Raw genomic sequence first — 20,451 nt, 5'->3', positions numbered from 1 at the left:
AGCAAATAAATCGAACTATACCACAAAGTAAATTTGTTACAAAAAATTAAATACAGATAAGATATTGATCAGACAGTCGTAAAAACTGTTTTGATAAGTTTTATCTGATAGTTGTCATGTAGGAAATATAAACATTTTTCTAATGCGTTCAACGAAATACCTATAAACTTCCAGGATTACTAGGAATAAAGGACATTATACTGAGTAAGAAAGTATTTTGATTTTACTATGTAAGGAAAACACGTTATAAGATCTTATAACTTATTAAAACTCATTCAAATCGATTAACTTATGTAAAATGGTGTATCGTACATATACACGTCGCATTTGAACTAAAAATAAATAAAATATGATAATACCAAACATAAATGACATAGTTGAGTGAAGTATTTAGGACTGTTAAAGAAACAATGTCCTACAGAAACATTGTGAAACAAGTAAAACAGATGTGACATAATGTTTCTGCTGTTACTGTGCATCGCATTGAACATGGTAAAGGTGTTGTACAATTAAAATACACAAACAGGTAAAAGTGGTTCTTTTACCAAATATCGCACAGCAGCAACTGCTGACGTCGAACATGAAGTTCGTTATATGACAACGTTGGTGAATCATCCCTCATAAAGAGAAATGTGGGGTGTATCTAGGCACTGTCAACAGACTAATAGCAAAATTCTAAAAGCAAACCCTAGAAAAAATTACCGTGTTCCTAGGCTTAGTGACATCACAGTTTCGTTTCGCTTTTACAATTCTGAAAAAAGGTATTGCACTGCCGTGCATATATTTTGACGTGATAACATTTGCGTTATACAAACAGAGTGTAAAGACGCGCTAAATGTAAGCGTTACGCTATAAGCGAGTCAATGAAAAGGGATTATTTTCTATTAAAACAGTTTTTTATTTAAGGTATGTGATAAATTGAATATTATGTTCATGTACGTTCAATGCTGTATTTATTAAAATTGTTGAATATATCATGCTCACAGATTGACGCATAATAAAATTTTATTCCCTTTTTAACAAATTCAATATTTTATATATTCTTTTGTAACGTATTCAATTGAGATGTTCTAAACGCGAGGACCACCAACAAGAACAAGGTGTTCCTCAAGGAATCATACTTTCTGTTACACTTTTTGGCCTTAAAATAAACAATATTGCTAGCACTCTTACACCAGGCATAGATTGTTCTCTATATGTAGACGATTTTCTTATCTGCTATCGATCGAGAAGTATGAGAAGAATTGAAAGGCAACTTCAACAACATTTAGATAAAATTCAAAAGTGGGCAATAGAAAATGGTTTTAGATTTTCAAAGTAAAAATCTCAATGTGTTCATTTTTGTCGATTGCGGAAACACCACCCCATAATGACCCTGAACTTTACATATCTGGTTCTAAAATTCCAGTAGCTGATGAAGCTAAGTTTTAGGAATTATTTTTGATGAAAAACTTTCTTTTATACCACATATTAAACATTTAAAAAATAAATGCCTAAAAGCTTTTAACTTACTAAAGGTTTTATCAAGTACAAATTGGGGATCAAATTCTTCCACATTACTGAAATTATACAGAAGTCTTATCCGATCAAAATTAGACTATGGTTCTGTAGTATATGCAAGAAAATCATATCTTCAAATGCTAGATAACATACATCACCAGGGTTTACATTTAGCTTTAGGTGCTTTTCGCACCTGACCTGTAGAAAGTCTATATGCGGAAGCTGGGGAACTATCGCTTCATCTTCGTCGAAAAAAGCTATCACTTCAATATGCAACTAGAATTTCAAATAGCAAAAATACAGCTAAAAATATTACTTTCAAACCAAGTTATACTGAAAAATTTGTTAACAAACCAAAGAAAATTAAACCATTAGGCCTTCGTTTAAAAGATGATTTAGATAAACTTAAAGTTAATCCAGACAATATCCTTCAAAATAATTCCCCGAAATAAATATTAACCTTTCAAATATAAAAAGTCATCAAATTCACCTGAACAAAGAGAAGTTTCTAGCAATTAAGGAAGAACATGAAGATTTTATACATATTTATACAGACGGTTCGAAAGAAGGTTGCAAAGTAGGTGCAGCTGTGTTTGAAAATAATTTTACATCTAGTATGAGGTTACCAGATAATGCATCAATTTTTACTGCTGAAGCAAAAGCTATAGATTTAGCATTGTCATACATAGTACAGCATACCCATGATAAATTTGTGATATTTTCTGACTCGCTTTCTGTTTTAATATCCATTAAAAATCTGACAATATCATGATAAGGAAACTTCTTTTACGATTTCATGATATACTTAAAACAAAATCTGTTAAACTATACTGGATTCCAAGTCATGTAGGTATACGAGCAAAAGAAAAACTAGATGCTTTAGCTAAACAATCATTATATTTTCAAAAACTGACTTATTGTTACCTGCTTGTGATTTTAGACCGGCTATAAATAAACTCGTATCATCTGAATGGCAAGCAAATTGGGACAATGCCGTTTTTAATAAACTTCACGATATAAACCAATCTCTTGATGTGTCACCATCTCTATCTCTGTCAAACCGCCATGATCAAACAGTTCTTCTTCGATGCCGAATTAGAAACACTAAAATTACCCACTCTTATCTCCTCACAAATGACAATGCCCCTTTCTGTGCAGCTTGTAATGAAAATTTTACTGTCAAGCATTTTCTTTTTGAATGTCATAATTTTTCACAGGCCCGAAATAGATTTTATTGTGTAAATTCACTCAAAGAACTCTTTAAAACAATTCCATCAAAAAACACATTGATTATTTGAAAGAGATAAACTTGTATTCTTGGATCTAATTGGCTCATTTTTATTGTCATTTACGAAGTTTTGCATAACATTTTAAGCCTATTATAGCATTCGGCACGATATGACCAACTATGTGTTGACGTGCCGTAAAAATCCAAACAAACAAACAAACAAAAATAAATGTAGTTTTGTAAAAGTTTACATGCGATACGAACTTGTTAAATACAAAACGTATGAAAATTGCTTGCTACCTAAGTAAGCAAGGACATGAACATTTATTAAGATTTTAAAATCATTTTAATCAACAAACCAATACTTCAAAATATTGTAATATTATTTTGTTTTGTTTTGATTTTTATATTTATTAGAATGGGCACCGGTAATTCAAAGGGAACAGTGCCACATTTAACCAGAAGAAATTCTAAAAGATCGAGCTGGAGGAAAAAGAAATCAAATAGTGACGGGAATGAAGAGCTTGAGCAAGAAAATATAACAGAAGAAGCAATTTTCACAAAGAGACAAAGATGCCTTGTAGATCTAAAAGTGTGTCTCTTTCCTATCATAAATTAAGTATAACCTAAATTTATGGCAAATATTTTTGTATCATTCTTATGCTCCTCCCCAAAGGGAGAGCATATAGTCGTCGTTTTCTCCGTAATCTCCTGTCCTTATCCGGGACATGTCTATGAAACTACAAGAGGTATCATCAAGAAATTTGTTAGGTAGATAGATCTCATATAGTAGAAGTTAAGTGCAAATAAAACCGTAACATTGCCTGGCATAACTGTTATTGACCTTGGTTATTTTTACACTTTGAAGTTTGTGCTGAATATAACTCTTAAACTACAATAATTATCAACGAGAAAATTTGTAAGTAGATAGATATCATTGACTTGATGTGCAGTGCAAAAGAACTGTAACTCTGCCTCGTCTAATTTTTGAGTTATTGCTCTTTGCTCATTTTTACACTTTGAAGTTTGTCGAGAACATAACTCGACTCGAGAAACTACTTCAGGTATCAATAAGAAACTTTGTAGGTATATATATCTTATTGAGTTGGAGTGTATTTCAAAATACCGTAACTCTGCCTTGCCTAGTTTTTGAGTTATTACCTTTTTCATTTGTACACTTCCGTGAAAGAACTCTTAAACAACAAGAAATATCATCGAGAAAATCAATAGGTAGATAAATGTCATTAAGTAGAAGTGCATAATAGCCCGAACTCCTACTTGCTTGATTCTTGAATAATTGCCCTTTTTCATTTCTACACTTTGAAGTTTGTCCGGTACATAATTCTCACACTACAAGAGATATCAACAAGAAACAATGTAGGTAGATAAATCTAATTAAATAGAAGTGCAACTTATATGCACAACTATAACCCTGCGTTGCCTAATTTTGGAGTGCAATTTTCTTTATTTATTTTCACTCTGTGAACTTTTTCTGGGACATTAACTCTACCACTACAAGATATATCAACACGATACTACTTCTCTGTGTCCGAAAACTTTTCGGGGAGCATCAACCGGCTCGCTCTTGTTTGTAAGCTATAAAATTACATAGTATGGTTTATAGGTTTACGTTAACTTCTTCTTTTTAAATGGTATCTGTGTGCGTGACGTTTAAGGAAAACAACTGTAAATATTATGATGAGCTTCATGTTAAATAGGAATTTATTTTATAATAAACGAACGAAATATTTAGTTACTTGATATTGCTTTTTTATAATTGAATGATTAAAACTTGCACCAACGTCTAACTTTGTCTTATAGAAAAGTGTCACTCAGCATGATGATAGATTAAACAGTTACAATGACAAATTATCAGAGATAAGAAGTCTTTTGGATATATTACAAGGTAAAAATTAAGGTTATTTGATTACTATCCGTGCGTAAAAGTCATATGTCAATAAGAAATAATTTTTATAACGCACTTCTTTTCTAGTGGTAGCGTATAACAATGTTAATCAATAACTTTTTAATAAAATTCAGCGCAAAATTTCATCAGACATCATTTTCGCCATGAAACAATATGCCTTACAAATGAAGAGGTCAAAGTCAAAATATGCTGCAACAATACGAAAAGAATTGTAAATCATACACTGAATGTTGAATTGAAAAATTTACCTCACATCATTCAATGGACAGCACAAAACAAGATAAAACCATAAAACAACTTATATCGGCAGACATTTTGATTAAAGAAACTATAAAATACATGTATATACAAGATGAAAACGAAAGTTAACCTAATATAACTCGACTAACGGACCTCAAATCAAATCAGAATTCAGATTGATTTGAAATACTACACAAAATTTAAGCCAGCTTTAGAAAAACATCGATTTACTCCTCTTATACCAATACACACTCCGAAACTGCCTCATAAAATAGAGTGAAATAAGAATCCCTAAAGAAAGCCCAACGCGGCAAAATTGAAAATGTTGCAGGCTCGGTTTGATTGAGCCTGTTCATGGACGGTACTGTCAAGTGCAAACTACCGTCCACGCCCCCTAGAATAAAACTTATTCCCCTGCAGAAGCGGCAGCAACATAAACCTTTCGAGATGATGAAATATCAGATATTAAATGTTTATATTTTAACAATGGTTGTAAAAGGTTTATTTTAACAGCTAGTCAATCAATGTACTTTGTATCACGACATATGCACCAAACCACGGAGAATAAAATCGCTGGAGAGAAGGTAAACAATATAATTATTCTGCGACTGACTTAGATTGCAACCCATTAAATATAACTGAAATATTTATTTCAAAGATTTAATATATGGTAGTTTTTATTTAGAACATAAAACCAAAAATACCAGTGATTACGGACACGGAGATGTTACAGATTCACAGAAGTTCAGAGAAATAATAGAACGAATTGAAAACGTTTTGAAATACTCACAGGTAACGTGTCAAATGTATTCGATTTAACTAAGAAAAAATAATTTTTATTTTTGGGCACTTGAGATACATGTGTTTAGTACTGTCATTGATATGAAAAAGGCTCGTATTCATTAGTGGTAAATGAGTTTACAGTCTATTCCAAATATTGACTCGTTAACTTGCAAATCAATCCGTTTATCTGCAAAAAATCACTCTTTGAATAACTATTAGTAAGACTTCTAATCTGTTATCTATTATGATTGTTATAATGATTACATATCTAAATTACTTTTACATGTATCATTTATGCCATTCAATGGATATTTATGTATAAACTTTAGATGTTATCACAGTGTGCAAAGGATGCATTCAAAGATGTAAAGGAGCGTGTAGCAATTTTGGAAGAAACTAACAAAGTCGAAAGTGATATGAACAAGAATTCCGTGAGCAAACCACTTGCTATCAAAAGGAGGGGTAGTAAACATAAAACTAGCGTTCCAGGTATGCGATACTCGTACATTACTAGAGAAATTTCAAGTTTGCTTATACAATATAAATAAATTGATATAAAAAGTGTGTATGAAAGATTCAAGTTACAATGATTGTCATATGTACAACCAGTATTTTAAAATAGCTGAGAGACTAATTTCAACTTTCAAATTGACATTTGACACTTTGACAGTGTTAACAACATAAAGAAGATTTTATTTAATTTAAAAATTAAGGAGAACAATGTTTTTCCCTTCCATATTTGGTGATTGTACCCCAAAGATTATAGACTAAAGTCTGATTGACAAGAAATCCCTATAATGCATTAAATGAACTGTGCAAGACTGCAGACAGTTGCAACCAAAAATGCCACAAGAACGCAATTAGAACTCAGCTAACGCCCCGACGACACGATAAAATTTTCATCATCATGCGAAATTGCAAATTCATGTCCCATTTGAAGTATTAAAGCTATACAAATGCAACAAAAAATTAGAAAAACGCGTTTAGTTGTCAATGGCCGTATAAAGCAAAACGCCTTCATTAATGATAATGCCAAAAAAAATTATTGATAGTCCAGACGCACAAGTTATGTTCATGTTCAGCAAGGATTTTATATAGATTAGCCATTAAAATATAAGCACTTTTTAAGTCAACAACAGACTCTCCGTATCACGTAACTGTATTCCGTGTATTGAAAAGAAATAATTCCAGCTTATAAAACTGTCTTCGCCTGGACTTGCATCCGTTTTGTTGCTGTGTAAGCATAAATGTATTTACTTCAAGAATTTTAAACATGTAACAGTTCCTTATGAGGCGATATAAATTTATTTCGTAACATAAAATACACTGTTTCAGGCAGGTAATTAAAACAGTAGTGTGCTGCTTATAAGATTGATTTAACATCCCGAAAAAGCGGGTTTTTATTAGTAGTGGTAGTAGTAGTAGTAGTAGTAGTAATAGTAGTAGTAGTAGCAGTAGCAGTAGTAGTCGCACGCAGTCGCAGTAGTAATTATAAGAAAATATGATTATCATTTCTTTGCAATTACGTATTATATAACGACATATGGATGACAATATTAACCGGTAAAATAAAGTGATAATAAAGAACAAAAATGAAAAATAATTGACGACTACGTAGTCACTCAAAGATGTAAACATTTTAGTTGATACTTTGAGTAATGTTTCGAATAAATAAATTCGCTATTTATAGATTAATTTAAATTTACCTTCATGCTCTACACGTAATGATATACAGTTTAAGAAAACAAATGTACTGAGTCTTTTAATATCTTCAACACCAGTACTAGTTCTGTTACAATACAGTTTCCATTGATTAACCCTTTACTTGATATAGACATGTTTTGACGGCTTTTCGACCCCCCCCCCCCACTTTTTGAGGCCTCAAACAGTGAAAAAAATGTTGTTAAAAAATGATCACTTTTTCGGCGCCGCCCCTATCAAAAAGGTACATCAGGGGGTTGCCAGAAGGGGGATGTGCCCTCTTCTGTAGGGGGATGTGCCCCCTTCTGTTTGGGGGGTTTGAAGGGGGCGGTAGTCCCCCTCATCGCCAAGAACATTTTGGACTCGTAAGAGGCTAAAAAATGACCCCAGGTCGATCATAAGGTAATGTGTAAAAAACACTGAAAAGCCTTTGACTCTATCTCAATCCATTGAGAAATGGCAGCTCTTTGAAATCAATTTTGATGGAAAATATCAACGCAGAATAGTGATTTTTGGCAACTTTGAGATGTCCCCTCGTTGCCATGGTAACAGGAAATGTAAGACCGAGCATGTCGTTACAAAGGCAAAGGTCAAGTCAACATGTGTGCCAAGTGTGATTACTATTGAAGAATTTTTCATAGTTTCATAGCAGATTGAACTTGTTACAAGAGGCTTTTCAATTAAAACGGCCATTTTTACCATGTGCTCATGAGGATAAAAGTAAATAGATGAGTAAAGCACAATCTTATCATAAGATATCCTTTAGATCAAAACAATTCCAAAAATAAAATTCAACATCTCGTCACGCTCGGGTACACTTAGCCTGCTATTGTCTAGTCTGAAATTAGTTGACACGCTGTATGTAGGAATTTGCATAAATGACAACATTAAGATACATTAACAGATCCGGTAGAACCAAAGTAAGTGTCTTCACGATTTTCATTGCACATGTGTTGCAACTGCTCTACCGATATTAAAAGTATTTTGTGTTGCTAAATATATATACTTGAATCAATTAGTATCGTAAACAGCACTTAAAACTGTTTTGAATTACAGCTTCCTATTTGAGAAATAATAATTGAATTTAAATTGGTGCTTGCATCTGTAGCAAACATTGCGAAGAATGTCCTGATAAACATATCTGTTTTTGTAAGTATCCAAACAATTGTTCTAATAATGATAACCAGGCAAGGCACAACATTAAATTTTTAATTATGATATGGTTTACAATTGAAAAAAATATTTTAGCCACAATACAGATAATATGTAAACAAGATGGGAAGTTAATGAACGACATACAAACGGTTTTGGAAACTACATTGAGGAGCAAGTTAGGAGCTGTGAACTTCATATCCTTGAACGACATTTCCAAAATCGACGACAAAAAGATGCTTATCATTCTATGTATTGCTGCGACAAGGATTGCATCAGATGCAGCATCTGCTATGCAAGATATTAAAAGTAACCCATTTTAGTGCGATTTCTTAAGTCTCCACTTCATTAAGATACTTTAAAAGTGATATATACATTTGTAAAGTACATGCAAAAAGCACGTCTTATTTTCATTATTGTTTTATCTTTTATCATTTATCTTTTTTCTGCCTAAAAATCAATCGATTTTCTTCATTACTTCCTGTACAAAATATACTTTTATAGCATATATTCATAAAATGTATTTTTTCATTCTTTACTTATAAAGATATAACATTTTAATGCAGATCCAGCAAATGCTGCCCTTGTAATAATAGACGTCGATGAGGCACATGAATTGTCAAATACACACAATTTGACAGGAGACGCTTTCAAGAATCTGCGTGGTATTTTTGGATTGTCCTTTATGAAAAGTAACGGCAGCTTCCCCAACTGTGACATGAATGACAAAAGTATCAATGGATTATGTTCGTTCTGCAAACAACAGCCATACAGTGAAAAACTTTAACAAAGAGAAAAATGGGAACTTTAAGAAGTTGTTAATAAAAAGCATATGATTTGCATTGAAAACGATTTAAATAACATGCATATTTTGTCCACGCATAGACTTTCGTTAACCTTTTTTTAGACAACTTGATGGATGGAGTAGCATATATCATAAAATTAATTAATGATGAAGTTAATGGAGTTAAGTACTGACGTCACTGAACTACTTATACACAGCTTTAAATATCCTTTAATTGTAGAAACTGTTGTGTCAAACGAAGCATGTATTAAATGTCTGCGTGAATATGGTAAAATCATACGGACTAATGCAAAGTTTCCGTTGGTTTCATATAGGTAATATAGTTGGTTTTCACGTTTTATGAGTCATGAATTATATTTAGTGTTGATTGTAGATTTCAAAAGGAATACAGAACTCCATCATAATAAGATTTGAAAGTATTTGTTTGTATTTGACATAATGATTAAATCATTAGTCGTATTTATTCAGATAAATATTATTCATGCCTGCTTAAGTCCTGTATTGCAACAAAATCCTAGGGACAAAACCTTTTTACATAAAACTAATATTCAATATGCATAATTATGGCTGCATCAAAACATTTGAAAACTGTTTAAAAAGAACAATTACATATCAGCCAAATCATAATGAGGGAAAGACAATCCTTCTTGAATTTTAGTGTGTCTTTTGTGTTTGATTTGTAACTTTTTTATAAAGTATCTATACGTGTCTTTGCTCTTTTTTGTTGTTGATAAAATTATATATTCAATGGCGACAAAGTAAGTTCCTTTCACTTTCTAATAACAAGCACACGTATCATTTTAAACAAATGAAATTAAAGGATATTAATTAAGCTAAAAATGCTTAATTTGCGAACAACTTTAAAATTCGACTTAATTGAGATTAACACAATAATGCCCCTTCTTTAAGTATCAATCAATGAAATTTGAATGTATTTTAATATTTTTAAACAATAAAAGTATTAACATTGACCTCAAAGTATTAACAATTTATATGCAGGGATGTTAGGCTTGTTAGCTGAGTGGTAGACCAAGTTTCTCAACATATTGTGTATTATTTATAGCTTATCGCAATTTGGCATTATGGTTTGAGTTGTTTCTGAGTAGGATTTAGGGGTGCCAGGTAAAAACAGGGAAATACAATAATGTCACACTTGTTGGTATCCGTGTCTCTTAGCCTGCAGTCTTTGGAAAACGTATAACAATTTACTTTGTCATAATTTCTTGTTTTTGTCTCGCTCAATGCGGAGCAAACATGCGACATGGTACAAATTAAACGCCATAGTGGCATACATATATTCGGGTCAAATCTGCATGTTTTATCATGTCATCGTTTCTCATTATAAGGGTCATTACCTTTTTATTAACTTCAAGCTGTCGATTTTATTAAGCATTATTGCATAACTTGTTTACATGTATAAAGTACATTCTACATGTATGACACACTGGGGAAGGACCAATTTTGACCCTAAAGCTATAATTTGAATAACCGAAAAGAAGTTCCCTAGACAATGTTTCATGCTAAACATCTAAGCTGTAGACGTTACATTTCTAAGGATAAAGGCCTTTCAATGTTTTACTTTATACATATGTTGTAAAATTGGATTCCAACTTGAACAGGTGCTGTAATTATTACATATAATCGGATATTCTTATATAATATATAAATAATATGAGTGATGACATGGCCGAGTGGTAAACGCGTCCGAAGAGTTATCAAATGATCGCTGGCCGCATGGGCTCAAACCCTGTCTGGGGAAGTCATTGTTTTCTTGCGCAAGAAAATTAACACTCATTGTTCAGTACTGGTTTTTTCCTGGAACGGTTTCGAAAGTTTGTCTATTAGCTTATACACTTTTTAGTCCGAGAACAATAAACAGAACTTTCCTCATTTGTAAAAATACAAGCACAGTCCATTAAAAGATAAAGTCAGGTAAACATAGGTAAGTTGCAATTGATTAACGAAATAATTACATATAACGTTAAACAAATTATATTTTAATACATATTATCTTCTTATGACACTATAGCACTGTATGTAAGACTGCTTATCAATATGAAAGTGAATTAATCTAGCGGGTTCGAAACCTGGTGTAACCTGTTTCATTTCTTATTCAAGTTTTGTTTTTTAATTAGTTACTGTTTGAGAAAATAAATACATGATAACGCATATGAACATAAAAACATTGTATTTATCTCTCTTAAAATTTGTCAAAATATTCATACCTTTATAATAAGAAATTAAAAAAATTATATAGTGGAATAAATGAGATGAAAATACTTCGATTTTAAAACAACATAATTACATCATCATCATCATCAACAACAACAACAACAACAACAACAACAACAAAAAACACACATCATCATCATCAAAAACCCTTTGAAGTATGTTACCTTACCGATTGAGCTAATGCGAAATTTATTACATGTGATTACTTTTACAATTATCAGTAAAACATACAACCGTTTAGATGTGCAACATTGAATTTACATATATAGTATTAAGATGGACTTTCCGTACTATAAATAAATATAAATAAACTTCTGTTTATCGTGCTCGGATTATATCGACGAACCAGTCACGTGACTTTAGTGGGTAAACACTCACAAGGCTGCTGTGGTAAATATTGCAATTTACTGTTATGGAAAATGCATGAATAAACAACATGGTTGTATTAGTCACCGATATGCCCAAGTATCACATTATCTAACAATGTTATCTCTAAGTTGTAATTACCCTTTGATAATTTTCATTGCGTTAATTAATACTAAAAATCTAATCTACAGTTCGCCAACGTTTGTCTGCCAATGAAATTGCTCTATTTTGTTTAATTTTTGCCGAAATATTTACCATACAGTGCTGTAACTCAACGGTTTGTATTAAATTCATGCGTTAAATATGCCAGCCTATTGAATAATGCACTTGATTTGAAAGCGCGGTCTTACTGTAAGTCGGTTTTAGGTTATATACAAAGTTTTAAGAAACTAATTTTCTCGCTTCACTTCGTTCGCTCGAAAAATTAATTATAAGTTTTCATTTAAAAAAAACACAAGAAAAAGCTAGATCTTGATAGAATATAATTATTATAATAAGTTTAAGTTATTTCAGTTCAAAATAAACAAAATAGCTTAAAACTCGGTATATAACATATAACCTATACTTAAACTAACGTTATGTCTTACGATATCAAATGTTAATAACAAAAAGAAAAACTGTTTTTTTTTTTTTAAATTACATGTATGAATTAAAATTATATATAAGGTTAAAGGAGAAAAGGTTATATTATCAAACTTATTTTACTCTGAAGGTTATATTTGTTGTTTTTTTTTTCATATTTGCTTTATACAAATGTACTTGTAAATCTTAATCAAATTATAGGAACAATTCACAGCTTCGGTAAGAGTGAAGGAACAATATAATAAATGCATCTAAATGTGGAGATATATGAATGGAAAAAGTCAGACCTTCTAAATGTGGCGACATATGAATTTGAAAAGTCAGGGACAACCATGTCTAACACGTTTAAATTAATTATTAAAAACAAAAAAGATCTATCAACATTCACTGCAATATCACATTGACAAGAATTCTTAAATAAAAAAAAGATGACAAGATAGGCGAGACATACAATTTGTACAAAACAGGTTAAATGGGAACTATTTTTTGTGGTTATTAAGGGTCATTCACTGAAATAGAATATATTGAATAATAACTTAAAACCATGCTGAAATGCACCGATAAGTGCAGGAACTATTCTGTATTTTTTATGCATTTATGTTTGTGCAATGGAGACAGGCAGGATTGCATGAGTGGGGCACATAAACAATATCTATCATATAACTGGTCAAGTGTTTAATATGAAGTACTAATAACAAGAACAATATATTAATAATTAATATAAATAAGTTTTAAAACTTTCTGAGGATGGAAGCTGTCATAATTTTAAGTTCTGAAGTTTATCAACATAACCTTCTAACTTCATTAATCATATTTTTGAGAAAAAACATCTTACTGGGAGGTATTCTTTTCGAAATAAGTTCGAGAAATAAAATGATAGATCAATGTTTTAACATTTAGGTGGGGGTTTATAAACCCTGAAGCCAAATATGTATTGATGAATTTATCCAGGTTTCAATTTCATTAGTAACAGTATAAATAATTTCAACAAAATTATAATACATGTTTAGTTATATAAACGCTTACAAGTAGTTCTAGGGCTGATAAAAATTAATGATTTGAAAACTGTATTTAACTCTATTTTCAGGTTAAGTTTTGAGTTAGAAGGTAAGAGATGTTTTTGTTAAAACAATAAAGCTGTAGTCCAATTGAGTCTTATCAATTCCATTTAGATAATGCAGTGTTAGTCTCTTCACTATAATAATGACTCCTTTTTTAGAGACATCCCCTTAGACAAAGTTGTACTGAAAAAAAACTGAAAGTTGTTGAGGTTGCTGCAAGTTCCCTGTCTTCTATTCTATTATTAAAGTCCCTACTAGAAGTGGTTATAACAGTGAACAGGTCATACAGGGGTGCCTTAGCTAAATTTCGCAGTGGCACAGCTCCAATTGGTATAGAGTTAGGACGCTACAATGGTTTGCCAGTGGAACAACGATTGTGCTCCCACTGTCAAACTATTGTAGAGGATGAAAAGCATGTATTATTATATTGCCCTCTATATGATTCCATTCGTAACGACTTGATTCGAGAAGCACAAATGCTAAACGATGGTTTTGATGCCCTCTCAGACATTGATAAAGTAGGATATATTCTCTCCAATGCAGACATTGTATTTTTAACTGCCAAAACCTGTTTTAACATATTGAATAGAAGAAAACTAATTTTATACAACTGACATTATTTTAAATAACTTTTATGTGTTCTTAGATATACATGTACTATTTAGAAAATACCTTTGCTAATAATCTTCTAAACCGGATTTTGATTAAATTTAACCACAACATAATTTCTATATAGAATTTTTGGAAGTACTTTGCTACCTCAATATTTTAAATTACATCAGTAGATTCATTTTATCATATGTTCTTCACAACTCTGGTTTAAATTAGCAAGGGTATTTTAGATTTTTAGAATTTTATATGTAAATAGTAAGTCAACCTTTAGTCTCTTGTAAATCTTATAGATTGGCAATGTGCATTTATATTGTATTTTATATGTTGTGTACATTGATGAGACTGTAATAAACTAATAAAACAATATAACTTAAAAGGTGATGGTCATTTGATTTATTCCAATGATTTTAATTGTCCTTTTGATTACACAGACAAAGACGTCTGCTAAGGCAATTTGTTAAAGGCACCGACGTCATAATTACTATATGTGATATGATGTCAATGTTTTTCATTTTCTAAGTATCACCTCTGTGAAGGAGATACTTTTGATGCCAAGCAACCTATTTTTCAGAGACTTCAATAAAGTGTGTTTTTATTTCAATTCTCAACAAAATCAATATTTTATAGACGAAAAATTCTGATATACTGCAAACGTTTTGCTGCCTATCTCAATTATTCATGTTTTTCTGAACTGTTTTTGATTGCTTGACTGCGAGTATTCTATTTTTATAAATTTTGAATGCTGGCGCTCCTTTAACTTTCTGGTACTTTTCCGCAGTTTTTGAACGTTTTAAGATGACCGTTGTGGTAATTCAGCACTAAAGCAGAAATTGATAATAATCTTCTTGTCCATGTCAGCGTCAAACACCGCCACTTTTATTGTGCTTATGTGAGAACGATATTAACTTAAAGAAGATCTGTGTACATATATGCCTTGCAGATTTTTTTGAAACATGATGTTATATAGCTTCAGACAAACGGCAAATGTTTACATCATAACATTGGGAAGATTTTTAACCTCATCGATCACTTACACTTTTTTAATATAGTGAAGATGACGATTTTGGCTTAAGTCGCATATGCTCTATTCAAGACTGCAAAAAAATGATAATAATTAGTCCATTAAATTTGTGATTTATCCTCAAAGAAATATATTCTTATCTTTATATAACTGAAAACTTATCTTGTATTTGTAAGATTCTGAAATACTTCGACATTAACATCACGTTCAAAGATTATAGTCAGTGAAACAAACAAAGAGTCTGTTCTCTAAAACATTTACCAATTTTATCAAAACCAGATTTATGTAAAACAATATAATACATAAAAATAATACCATGACAAGTACACACGATATCATAATTACATCGTGAAATAATTAATACAATATGCCAAACGTATTACTTAACATTTAACAAAAAATATTCTAAAGCTTCTACTTAATTATGTACAACTAAAAATAAGAAGCGGATTACAAAAACACTATTTAAAGTAATAAATTTAGGGCAACTGAAATTAAGATATATCAGGCATTTTCTTTTGGTCTCTTCATCTTTAATCCATTTTCTATTGTTTGTTGTTTGTTTTGCTTTTCCTTTTATAATTACGTCCACCAGTTTGTATGTATCGTGTAAATATCAATTACCCATTTTCAGACAGTGAAACATTTTCGTTGAACAATATCAGTCTTATAATACGAATCGGATGCACTATAGATTCCATGAAATTATTTGAAATCATTTTGAAAATCTTTTGATATTTATATATATATATCTCTTTAAAAGTTAATGTCATTCCTACTAATGCTACTGACCTAGCTTCAGCTGATTCATTCATTCCAAAAGTTATTTTAATAGATAATCTTTCACTTGGAAATGAGAAATGATTTCTAATGAATAGATAGGATTGATATAATTTAAAATGAATGTAACATACAATTTAGTATCAAGATCAAATATTTTGCATATATTTTGTTTATTTCTCTATGTATAAAAATAAAAATATTAGTTTTCCAGTGTTGATAAAAAGCTGTTTCAGGATGCATTATCATCTTTAAGACTGTCATATCATCAATAACATACTCATTATTATCTAGTACAACATCTGATATCATCTCGTTGAATGTCGTTTTAGTTAGGTCCACCTATTGTTTTCTCGTTAAGGTCACACACATTGTTTTAGTATTGGATCATAAGTCCCTAATTACAAAGTGCAAAAATAATGCCACATTAAGGTTTCGTGATAATTGTCGCAAAAACATCTATGCATCTCAATTTCCAATTAAACAATTTTTCTCTTTGACCTTAAGTCATAGCCATGGGAGCGAGGTGAAATCATGTATTTACCGCTACACTTTTAATCTTGCCATTTTGGGCGGTTTTTTTATACAGAAAACTCTTGCATTGCCGGAAAAAATAATGTCAGAAGTACTTCCGGTGAAATGTTGGAAGTTTAGTTGACATAAAACAAAAAAAGAACCTATATGATATTTAGCCTATTCTTCAGTAAGTAATATATCACAAATAAGTACATTCTTGTTCCCTATTTCATTAGACACGAGCAATGACACATGAAATTTAAACACATGCTAAAGATATTCTGTATGTTGTGGTTTTAGATATCATATTCAGAGCTTTAAAATGAATATATAATATATATCTTTATTCATTCGATCACTTTTACATGTATTGAATGAATGGACAAAATCTGTTTTCCATGCAATAAATAGACAGATTTATTTCATAAACCTTGATATTTGTACGGAAGTGTGCAGATAATATCATATCATTTGCAATTTACAGTGTTGCGCTCATAAAGCACTTAATTTGATATTTGCTTCTATGTGACTTATTTTTCCTGATGTAAGTAGACAAATTAACGTTGTATAGAATTACGTTGATAAAATAAAAATATAAGATCACTTCGCATTTAATTTACTTAAAATAAAGCATGTGCGTTTTATAAGAAATAAATAAGGTGGGGTCAATTTTCTTTAAATATTGACATTTTACTAAATGCGCAAAAAACTGACTCTTGTTACCGACCGACCGCCGAACTACTTTACCAAACAGAAGGGACAAATAAACGAATTTCACATTAATTACATGGTCCAAGACAGGAATAACATATAAATTATACCTTAAAAACTCCATTTATAATCTGGTTCATTTTTTCTTAAAAACGTTATTTATAATTGAGTCATACTAATATTATATTATACATATACATGATATATTTATTCATTTTGACGTTAAAATATTGGGCATATTAATATTATGTGTAAAAAGGTTTTCTTTAGCTGTCTATAAAAAAATTTCAACTCGATTTTCAAAATAAATGAATACACTTTCAAAATAACATTTATTCAATTGTAAATCTTCGAGTGAGTAGTGCTTGTACTGAATAGATAAATTTTGAGATATTCTTTAAGTACTTTTGTTTATCAATAGAAGATCCAATCACTCCGTTGTGAGCCTCATTACATATTGTACCATGTTATCACCAAAGGAGGATCATTATTGAATCTAAACTAATCTACTTCTCGTTTTCATTTTCAATAAAAACTTATAACCTATACTAGTTCTCCATCAAGCCTCATGTCATTTCCGTTTCCAACTATCCATAATTGTCCTCTTTCTAGTCATTCTATACGAGTCCAAACTATCTATTAGAAATGCATGTTACCGTGCTTTAAATACTTAAATATTATTCCTTTAAAACGACACAATAATCAGCAATCGTTCCTGCCAGACAGTCGCACAAAACACCAAAATAATAACTGAATAGAACGAAACACTTCATGAGGATGAAATCTAAACGTATAAGGTTTCGTTGACAAAACTGAATTTGTTGTTCGGGAAACTCAAATGTGTTATAAGAAGCATATTAAATTCTATATGACAATGGATAAAGAACATGTATGTAGTATTCATATACATATCATTGACAGTAAATACACATACCTAACACGACCGTTACATTAAGAAACACTTCTTGCAGTGTTTCCTAGATCTTAAAATTTAATGCTATACAACACTCCGAATAAAAAAATATGTTAGAAAAAACAGGTTTACCTGGTCTGAATATGTTTTAAATGATACCTCTTGTTTACCTATGTGTCGTATATCTTCTTCAATATTTTCGTATCCACCTGAGTGGAGCTACGCAACATTTTTTTATGACGGCAAATCTACATTTTAAAAATGTCTTAAAAGAAACAAAGTTTCCAAGAATATATTCTTATCTGAACAATTTCTACATTCTAAGTAACAAACAAACGGCCACATTGAGAAAAATTTTGATATGAATTGACTCTTATTTTGATTGGTATTTATAAAACACATCTTGCGTCACTGCTAGTCATAGTTTCGGTACATTTGAATAAAGTGTAGGATCGCAATGATGTTTTAAATGTTTATTCCTTTGCTTTGTTATCGTAAGGACAGGTTAATCGTCCCTGATACAACACTAAACAGTCAATGAAACACGTACAAAATGATGTGACTTACTAGAAGTTTTTGAACGCGAAGCATTAAACTAACAATTGAGAATAAATTTGACATTTGTCTTATATAAGATTTTATCCAAAAAAAGTATCGTTCTTATTCAAAAAGTAAAAATTGACACAATCGTTGTCACATACTTGAAATAAATCTAAGTTGAGCACTGCATTGTAAGTAAATGTACACATGGAATTACCTTTCATTTGATTTTTCCATATTCTAATAAAAAGAAAAAAAGAAAGAAAGAAAAACACAATTGAAAAAAAAACAACACAAAAACACTAATCACAATTGCATTTTAGTTGCTACATCGAATTAAACCATTTTTTTTTCATCGTAAAAAAGGTGACTCTTGAAAAATAATACACAAGACAGGATTGATAAAACGGTTGTTTATTCAGGTTTAAAACGTAAAATCACACAAATATAAATTATCTAAAAAAAACAGAAAATAACTAACAAAGTGTTTCAAACACTATTGCTGGATCGTTGTTGATAATATGTAGAGCTCCTAAAAGCTTCAATCATAGATAAGTAAATTTTGACCAGAATCAAAAAGTGTAACAATTTAGTATTTAACATTTCGAATTTGATCTAGCATCTGTCACACACAATATATAGAAATTTCGATATTTTTTATTGATTTATATAAACACAATCTGAATCATATAACAGTGGACTAGTTAATTATTTTAAAACACAATTTTTTACCAAACAGTTCTTTTTGATAATTTATAAAACTATTTGCAACTACTATGTATATGGGTGAAAATAAGCAAAACTACAGAAGGCATCATTTGTTTACTGAACTTAATACCAATACTCCTCACCCCTCTGCCCAAGAAAAGCAATATATTTTTATTTTGATTATACCTTCCTATAAACAAATAATTGTATTCAACTGTTTGCCATGATTATAAGGGACAGATCATCATTAATTTGTAACTGATAATTACTCGGAATAATACGGTATTACTGGACAGTATAGAGCAACCTTAAAGAAGAAACCTACTGTGTATTGGCCATGTTCCACAGTATTTTTAAAATTTTTGTTTAAACTCTTTTTTTGAATCGAATCTGCCAATGCATTCCAATACGTTCTTGCACTAATGAAGAATTCGAAATTTCCTTCAACATGGCATTTGAAAATTGACCGAGAAATATAATGCAGCATATTTGTATTTCAAATAATTTTACCGTAGATATTTTTTAAGATAAAGTTGCATACCTGCATCTACGTATTTAACAATTTTATGGTGGTTTTATGGTAGAGTTTCTGGCATACTTAGTTGCCTCGAGTTGATAGATATTGTAACATAAAGATAAGAACAAATGCATAAGTAATTAATGGTACATATAAACAGATTATCGTAGCGTATAATATAAAATGAAACAAAACCAAAAACAAGTAGGCAATATTCATTTACACAATTATTATTCTTGTACATGAATGTTTATCATATACTTACAACATACTACACAACTTTTGCTTATTACTAAATATTTCAGTGACATGATTTGATTACCTTCACACAAAAACACACAAGTTAGCGGCAGTGCGGGGCGAAAAGTTGTGATTTAATTTAATACGGCTGCGAAACGAAATAGTTATTGTTATAGGACTTTCATTAGCATGCTGTTGTTCGTGCCACCGCCAAATTAAATCTTCAAAAGTTCTACATTTCACTCCGCACACCCGCTAATTAGCGTTTTTTTTCTCGCTTCGCCCCTACGCCGTTTTAAAAGTTAAAATCTTGACT

At 30.8% G+C, this 20,451-nt stretch overlaps 1 protein-coding gene across 1 annotated transcript; it reads left to right on the top strand.

Moving 5' to 3' along the window:
• Positions 1-51: 51 nt before the first annotated feature.
• Positions 52-9,722, top strand: LOC132752392 (uncharacterized). The gene is made up of 7 exons (XM_060742713.1): positions 52-204; positions 3,146-3,320; positions 4,550-4,634; positions 5,581-5,687; positions 6,008-6,167; positions 8,628-8,840; positions 9,098-9,722. The coding sequence occupies exons 2-7, from the start codon at positions 3,147-3,149 to the stop codon at positions 9,316-9,318; spliced, it is 960 nt and encodes a 319-aa protein (XP_060598696.1). The 5' UTR covers positions 52-204; position 3,146; the 3' UTR covers positions 9,319-9,722.
• Positions 9,723-20,451: the final 10,729 nt, after the last annotated feature.

This window comes from Ruditapes philippinarum, unplaced genomic scaffold (genome assembly GCF_026571515.1).
Source record: "Ruditapes philippinarum isolate M1 unplaced genomic scaffold, ASM2657151v2 ctg239_1_1_1_1, whole genome shotgun sequence".
Classification (NCBI taxonomy): Eukaryota; Metazoa; Mollusca; class Bivalvia; order Venerida; family Veneridae; genus Ruditapes; species Ruditapes philippinarum.
The sequence above is the reverse complement of the archived record's forward strand: the minus strand, read 5'-3'. Positions and strand labels throughout refer to the sequence as shown.